At 32.1% G+C, this 9,128-nt stretch overlaps 1 protein-coding gene across 1 annotated transcript in view; it reads right to left on the reverse strand.

The window, feature by feature from the left end:
* The window catches only part of CCDC172 (coiled-coil domain containing 172), a 31,723-nt gene extending 24,122 nt beyond the window's left edge, over nt 1–7,601 (reverse strand). The window contains exons 1-5 of the mRNA XM_026668552.2: nt 7,523–7,601; nt 6,616–6,701; nt 4,067–4,183; nt 3,071–3,236; nt 1,033–1,134 (exon numbers count right to left, since the gene is read on the reverse strand). Coding sequence (XP_026524337.2) covers nt 1,033–1,134; nt 3,071–3,236; nt 4,067–4,183; nt 6,616–6,701; nt 7,523–7,601 — 550 coding nt within the window. The remainder of the gene's footprint in view (nt 1–1,032; nt 1,135–3,070; nt 3,237–4,066; nt 4,184–6,615; nt 6,702–7,522) is intronic.
* Between the last annotated feature and the right edge of the window lie 1,527 nt (nt 7,602–9,128).

Consider the following 9,128-nt stretch of genomic DNA (forward strand, 5'->3'; position numbering starts at 1 on the left):
CAGTAAAACAGCAACAGCAGCAGACTTTGAAGATGTCAAGACTTCTATATGGATTAGTACTAATTTGAGGCTAGAAACAATTTGCGTGCAGCTTAGCAAGAGGTATGCAACTTGAGAAATGCAGTGAGATTATCAAAAAGGCAGACAATGGGGGAAGCTACCTGGACTACTAAGAGACCTCTCTGGGAAAACTATTCCAGCTGAATTGAATATACTAGCAGGTAATTACAGAAGAGGTCTAGGGTGGAGCTCTTGATGTCAACTACTAAGTAGATTGAACTTCTGGCAGACTGAGGTTTATGCAAAACAGCCCAGTGGGAGGAAATTCATGGAACTTGTGACCCTATTTGCTCGTGTCTTTTCCATTCACAATATACCAATAGTAGCAAGCCTTAGTATTTATAGAAAGCATAGCCAATGGTCAGGTTTGCTAGAATTTATAGTTCAGCCAGTTGAACTGGCATCAGTAGATTTCACTTGTACAATTTAATATTGGCTTATATGAATGAATAGTTTGAGCTAAAAATAGAAGGGAAGTTTTAAGAGAGGAAGCTCAGTAGACTGAGCTTAAAATACAGTACACTTAATGTATAAAGTTAAAGTTGGTGATTAATCTTATAAAAGTGATTAAAGGTGATTAATCTTATAAAACTAATTTATACAACACAATATATGTCAAATATGTTTATAATAATGAAATACATTTAACAATACAAGAGTAGCAAGTGCAAGAGTTTATTTTGTGGGTTTTGTTTTATTGTAACTTTCAGAAGTAATGAGAAGCTATGCTTCATTTTAGCAATAAAACTTGCTAAAATTGCCAAGAAGTGCAGGATAAGTTTGTTCTTTTATTTGTTTATTTATATTTTACTATGTAGTCATTTTAAATATTAAATATATGGTATATATAATTAAATATATGGTATTTTCTGCTTTCTCATAAAAGGTCTTCCAGTGAGGATAAATTTCAAACTCTATTTCTCAAATCATGCTTGAACATTAAATCAGCTGAACATCAGGTAAGTAATATACCTCTGAGTTTCGTCTGGAGAGTAGATAAATCCTGCTTTAATTCATTCTTCTGTAGATGAAATATTTTTAATTGAATTGTTTCATGCTCCATTGATTCTATTTCTAAGAAAGTAATAATTTTCAAGTTAGAAATCTATTAACAATGTAATCTTTATTACAAAACTCTATGGCATGCCCTTTCTAAATATTTTGAAATAGAACTATATAAAAATAATAAAATTCAATTCTGCAAGAAATTATATACAGTATACCTCTGCATTTAATAATCACATATAGAATTGTTTCCTGCTAACAGATATATGCATGTTTTAACTATTGCACAGGATGACATCTTATTCTGTGTATTTTATTGACAGTTATATTGTCCCTTTATGTGAGAAAGTATAATATTAATTTGAAAAATAAATGACTAAATGTAAACAAAAAATAAAATATTTATGGTCAACAACAAAACAATAAGTGTTCAAAAGTTGTTCTGCCAAATAAGAGAAAAGTAATAGAAGAAAAATACTATATATAGTACAATTTGCTTAGTAGCAAAGATGCACTGCAGATGCTGTTTTGGTTAATAGTATGGAGAGGTCACAGCACAGTTTGAATCCTATGAAATACTAGTTTAACTACTGCTGATTCTCACTGGTTCATTTTAAAATTCACATTTTCTCATATGAGGGCTTGTAATTATACAGATTTATTTGACTAATTACCTTCATATAAAAAAGATATGAAAATTAGTGTCTGCTTAACTTAGTCATTTGATGGATACATTAGGTTGTACCAAATTGTTGAACACACTACCTGTAAAATTAAAGTTGCCAGCTATTGCCTGAATAGTTGCCTCTATTCACTTTGCTTTCAGAAAGTATTATTTTTAATACAAATTTTATACTTATTTTAGTAACTGTGTTAGTTTAATGTACTTTTCTTTTGTATTTTTGCTGTGTTTCTAAGCACAATCATGTTTCTTATCCCAAAGGGCATAATATGGTATCCTATTCTACTAGAACTTGTTAATCAAAGCAGTATTTAGCATGTGGTTTCCAATGCACATTCCTAAATTTCTTGCATTTCATGATATTATTTAAGAAAGCATTTCTCAGTTACAAGAACACTTCCAGTGGCAGCAGGAATGGTTTATGGGAAACTCTGTAATTCTTTCTCCTTACAATTCCAACTTTTTTTAAAAAAATGTATGTTGTCTTGCATTTTTCCACATTTATTATTTAATGGTTACCTTTCAGAGTAGGTAATTGATATATCTTTTCTTTGGGGGTACATAAATATTTTTGGTGCTTTTGATTTTCTGTTGGAATAATTCTACAATCTAAAATCTTTATCAAGCCGTCAGTCTGTAACTCTACAGATGCCACAAGAGAAAATTTTTCCCAACATGGCAGTTCTTAGGAGCCACATATCCTCAATGAACTGGTAGACCATTCTGCTGCTAGATGCTACTGCTCTCATGATGCTTTCCTGACTGTGGTTGACTGCTGCAGATATCCTATGACAAATATTGTGTAGCTGCAGCTGCCACCTTGTCACAGTTAATATTCGGTGCTCATAGGTGCCATGAAAGAATGTCCATGATGCTATCCTGAAAAATGATCAACTTGACATGAAAAATGGTCAACTTGACCACTATCTGTGCTAATTACAGCTCATACTGACTCTAGCTTTAGACTTTGAAGTTTAGAAATATTTTAAAAAATACTTGTTAGATACAACAATATTATTTTCATATTCTAGTATTTACTAAGGATGCAGTAGGATACAATAGCAAATGGAAAGTTGGAAGATAAGTAACAATAACTTAAATCTAGCTTCCAGTATATCCTACATAAATATAATAGAGTATCAAAATCCACAGTTAAAGTTCTCTGCAGCTGACAGGAAACTTCATTATAATATACTGTTTTTCACTTTAGGCAAATAAAAAAACTAAAGCCTGGAAAAAATATGAATTTATTTTGCCAGAGATTAATACAAACACTTATATTCTGTAACAATCTAAGATAAAATGTTTAAACTGAAGACCTACCTTTTCTCAGAAGACTTTCCTTTTCATCTAGTTCACCTATTTCAGTCTGGGTTCTTTTTTTAATTACAAATTCCCGATTTATTATTAACCCATATTCATTGTTGAAATTTTGAATTTCCTTCAAAAATGTTTCATCTTCTTCAGCAATTTTTGTCTTTAGATTTTTCTTATTATGTTATAAAATGTAAAAAGTGAAAAAAATAACTTTAAATTACTTTTTAAATGTACATTTTAATATATAGAAAACAAATATTGGGAGATACATCAAAACACTATCCACTATCCACTATACTGATCTTAGAAATGGAATACAAATATAAAATTATGCATTATAAGAGCATAATAAAAATATTCATCTTACATTTGTACACTATGGAAATTTCCCATTTGGCTGTGAATATGGGAAAAATCACTTATTTTTGATGCATGGCCTAAATAATCTCATTTCAGTATAATTTATTTCAAAGCACATTTCCTTATGAGAAATATATTTTATGTTTGTTAATATTACAAGAATAATAGCAATCACATTCACTGAAAAATGCCAGCATGGAAATGGCAAGAAATAAGTAGCATTATGTCCTTAATTAAAAACAAAATTAACTGCCTTTTTCTTAAAACAATCCATCCTTTCAAACCCATATCATTTGAATAAAAATTTTAAATTCCTTAAGAAGAATAACATAAAGTTATTTGGCCATGAGTTTGCTCATAGACCTGCCTATCTACTTATCTATCTACCTGCTTAGCTTACGGAAGCAATAGTAGCAATTTATTAGTTACTAATAATAATATGATTGTTTTAATAATACATTTTTTATTTGTGGAAATAAATTGTTGTAAAGAAATAAATTGTTGTCATAATTAGTTGTAAAAATCAATTATCTTTAATTTATGGGCTGAGAATCCATTAATTGTTGTGTCTTTAGAACCCCGAACCTTTGGGCTAAGTATAATAAGGTTGGATACTAATATTTCAAACGCTTGGAAACATACGTATGCTTCAAGATTAGTATTCTTCTGACTTAGAAGATCAGCTTTCTGTTTTTCTAAACTCTCTTTCCGTTTCTTGAAAAATTCCAAGTTAAAGAGCTTTTCAGATAGCAACTGAGACTATAAAAACAAAAACATACAAGTTGTGAAATTAAAAACAAGTGGCATTTTTTGTTATGGTTTGTTGTTGGGCAGATGTTACATGTATGACAATCAAACAAATTTTAAAAACCAATATAAACACATTTTAAAAATTGTATTATCTCTTTTCCAACTGACCAAAATAAGCCAAGTGTTTTAAAATAGGTAGAGGCCCTGCTTTTAGACAACCTTTCTATTTCAGAAGAATTTGGAGATGCAGATCCAAGTTTGGTCTTACAAACCCCTTGCTGCCAAACTTTCTCTCTGGTTGAGTTTTCCTTACATTTGAGACGGCTTGATTGCAAATGCCTTGGAGATAGCTCACTGTCATGGAGAAACAGAGCATTCCATCTCCCAACCAGTACTCACCATTAGTGAAGGACTTTGTCTCTTTGGTCATTATAGAAATGCCACATGCTGGCCAAGGAGTAACTACATTTATATTGAATTACTGGAGAGATCAGCTGTGTCCTAAACTACTTACACAATATATTCTTGAGAGCAGCATTTTTGAAAAGGAAGTACTGAACCTTGAAAGGTAAAATGATATAATTCAAAGTTCTAATTATATGCTACCTAGTTTTTCCCAAGAACATACCAAAAAGTATACTTCCTCGATGTAAAGCTGTTTGGCCACATAAGCTTTTTTCTCTGTATTTCTCTATATATTTATGGATACGCATGGAAATTAGAAATAAAATTTGTAGAGCAATCTGGAAATGGAATTTAGAATGGAACTGCAGTCAACCTAATGCACACTGCATTAGAAGACCATATTTTGAATTTTTTCACTATCCCCAAACTGATAAGTGGTGACAATTATAATGGTGAATTGTATTTATTTCACCTAGCAGAAGTAATGTATATTGGCTTTTCCAGGATTGTGAATGCATGCAACAGACTTTTGAAAAATAAATTGAGTCAAATATATAAGTTAATGTTCATTGACCTTTATGTAATTAATTATGTGAGTTTAAAGTTATAATTGGTTTAGGAATGCTTTTCTAGTTTTCCTCATTTGTAATTCATAGAAATTGTTTCCCCACTTTCACCAACATTCTGTATCTACCATCGTAACCAATACTATAAATCAGAATGAGTCAATAGGAAATTAGTGGTGTATACATGGAATTATGATTGTCATAAATTATTTTATTAGCAGCAACCAAATGAATGTCATTGCCTGCAATAGAGTACTTGTAATTTTGCAGAAAGGACAATAGGGTTCCTCTTCTGTGACTTTGATTTACTGCTAAATGAGAGGTCATGAAAAGTTCAAGAATGTTCAAACACATTCTTTTGAAAAACTTTCTGTATATTTGTATTATATCTTCCTAACTTATTTATAGTCTTTAGCATTAAACAAAGAAGACTCAATATTATTTTAAAAAATAGATATGGCTTGACAGTCTTCTAATTGAAAGAGTTAGATTGATTTTAAATAGCCTAGCAACTGAATGGGCAGTAATAGGTTTTATATCTATATGATCTGCTTACAATATGCTGTTGAAATGAAAGTACAGAGATGGAGAATTCTGAATCCTGACTCAGACTAACCGGAAAAAAAAAAGTCCCTTGAGTTTGTGCATTTGGAATTTCTCCTAATTTTTTTTCAAGGTGGTCAGAAAAGACTTGGAAAAATGGTCTGCCCATTTTTATGAAGTTTTGATTAATTTTATGAAAAACTCTCCAATAAAAGCAAATGCAATCAAAACAAATTTTTAAATTTGCAAGGAACGGAAGTGAGAAAAAATTGGGAGTCTTCTAAAGCTTATGTCTTCTTTAAGAATTCTTAAAAGTTTTTTCTGAACATGCTTGACAGTACTTCTTACGATTCCTTAAATAATACCTGAAATACCGGTAATTTAAATCATAGTTTACCCTATCCTCTTCTAGAATAGTTGCAAGGATGAGATTAAAAATTGTGCTTTATTCACATATTAATTTTCCATTATCTGGTTCATTTTTGTCATCTGACACTATAATTGAACTTGATGTCTAAATTTAACCACTATCAAGAAACGTAACAAAATTTAATACCAATAAATACCAAAGGTAACATAATTCCTTCCTTCCTTCCTTCCTCCCTCCCTCCCTCCCTCCCTCCCTCCTTCTCTCCCTCCCGTGATATTATATTCTTTCTAAACTTGATTAGGAAAATGTCAAGAATTTCACAATTTGAGCATGCAAATTGAAGGAGCTTATGTTCAGTTCTTTTGTATCTTCTTATTCTTTACAATAATCCTGTTGAATATTGCTAATACTATAAACAATGCTCTGTATATTAACACACATGGATCATGATAAATTCCACCTATTTTTTAATATAAACAAGTTGATATATAACAAAAAGAAAACAGTAAAAGATATCAAAAGTTAAAACATTAGTTTAAAAAATCCATTTCTCTTACTTCAATTTCCAATTTTTGTTTTTCTTCACCAAGTTGCTGTGTAATTTGATTAGCTTTTTCATGATTTTTGCTTATCTCCTGTTTAACTGCAATACAAAATGTACACTTAGACCTGAATATATTCAGAAACAAACTTTCTTTTTTCATAAATATGAAATAGTTTTAAAAAGTCTCAAAGTTATTTGATCAATGAACATTTTATGGTAGCAAATTCATTATGAGTACAACTGTGAATAAGTCAGCGCTAATCGGTTTTAGGAAAAATAACAACCTTTTTTTGAACTCAATAGATCAATATTCAATATTTGAATAAGATCAATACAGAGAATAAAAACCTACAGTAATTTTGGTAAGCCAGAAATCTGCAAAAGCAATACTCCCTCCCTCCCCCTCCCCACTCTCTCTCACACACACACCCCATTTTTCCAGTTCTCCAAAATCAGTTCCAAATCCCTGCAGAAAGGAAACAAACACTTTACCATCTGGCAAAGTGAACAATACAAAGCATTGCTAGGATATTGTAATTCTTCATGATTGCTGTGATGTACTTTTATTCAATTACTTAGTCTCAAAGCGACGTTTAAAGTTACCATGTTGTGCCAATATTTTTTTTAAAAACCCATCCCTGGTTTTGAACCAGCAGGGAAAGTTTGATTAGGAAATCTTGGACAAAATGAGTACCAGTCATAACAACAATAATAGCAACCAGGGCAACAACAAAAACTGGGGCTTCTTAACAATAAGATGAAGCAATCTGTGGCACTTCTATATATTGCCTTCTCTGCATTCATATCACAAGTCAGTCTGAAACAGCAAGCCTGCTTTATGTATTTAGGCCTCCCCTCTTACAAAGATCCCTGTGTTGCATCTGTATCTTAATCTTAATTAAATAAGGGTAGGCCCTGACCTTGATGCATCAGGCACCTCTTTTCTTCAGCTTTCTGTTCTACAAGGAAGATTTGCTGGAACAGGGAGTCTAGGTTCATTTTGAGATTTCTGAGTAAGAGGAGAGAAAAAGGATAATTGACTTGCTATATTAGCTACCGAACTGCGATATAGAAGCCTTTTCCACAGAGATCATACAGAGAAATCTGGACCAAACCACACCAGATATGTGGTGTCTGACTTTAATTTCGCTCTGATTAATAAACAAATTCTTACATCTATTAAACTAGCATGTGACAGAAGGGTAACAAACTCTGGCCTGGTTATGTAATGTGCTATGGACTGATAACTTTTTGCGATGGGTGAAGTTTTAAATTTTCTCTCTCACCTTCAGTTTAAAGTGGTACTGCCCACTTGCTCAGTCTCTCACAGGATGGTTTATTTTTTTAATTCACTTATGTGGCTGCCCAATGCAAGACAAGTAATTCTGAATGGCAACAACATCTAACAAAAAGTATACAAAACATACATCAAGAGGGAATGATACAACAATAAAATGGTGACTCAAACAGCAGCAACACTGTCATCCAATCAGGGTTCTGACATATCAGGGCCTAAAGGCCTGAGGAAGAGCCAGGTTTAAAGTCAGAGTCAGAGTTATCTCCTTATAGATAAGGAGGAAGGTCATTCCATAAGAATATCCCATAAGGTCATCACCAACAAGACTTGTCTTCTGAGTCCCACAAGGCGGCCTCTTTACAGTGTCCCCTCACACACCTAGGGAGAAGGCAGTTGTAGAAGGATTCAGATCTATGCCATGTTAGCCAAATAATGTGTTTAAGAACCCAGTTGTATTTAGTTCATTTTGCTGATGTAAAAAAATAAGAAGGATCAAACTGATTAATACTTAGATATGAAATCATAGGAAATATCAGGGCCATAGCCTAGAATGGGAAAACAACAATAACTCATTAGTAAATCACTTCCATTTTGTTGAAAAGAAGAATAAAAGGGAAAGTCAGTACAACAGGAATCCAGTTCAATTCAAAGAATATTTAAGGCCTAAAAATAATAATTTTAACTTTCCTGCTCTACTTGGTCTTCTTTTACCATTTACTTTTCTCTCCTAGTTCTTTTGTGAAAGTATCTACACTGCAGGGATTTTAGTTCCACATGTATAAAATACATACGACCTTCATCTTATTTCAAATTGCTGACTTCATGAAATTGCTGACCATGTAATCCATGATTATTAAAAACATATGGATTTTTTTTAAAAGAAGACTTGAGTACACATAGTTTACTAAACAGTATTAACCAAACTTTATTATATAAACCATAATTGCCATGTTACATAAAATATTAACCGATAAACTATATATTTACATCAATAGCTGGTCCACATAACACACAATAAATGAAAACCAAAGAAATCACTTTTCACAGTCTAATCAGAGGTGTCAAACTGGTGGCTCGCTGGTCGGATGCGTCATGCAGAGGCATGTTCACCCCAGCTCCTTGGAGGAAAAAACGTGGTAAAATATCACATGACAGCAAGGTGACATTGTGACTTTGACACGCATGGTTAAATGAACTGATGTACAATAGTATGTCCTGTGTCATGGACT

The sequence above is a fragment of the Notechis scutatus genome, chromosome 4 (assembly GCF_049901735.1).
Source record: "Notechis scutatus isolate UNSWTSFEM ecotype Mainland chromosome 4, rNotScu1.2, whole genome shotgun sequence".
Lineage (NCBI taxonomy): Eukaryota > Metazoa > Chordata > Lepidosauria > Squamata > Elapidae > Notechis > Notechis scutatus.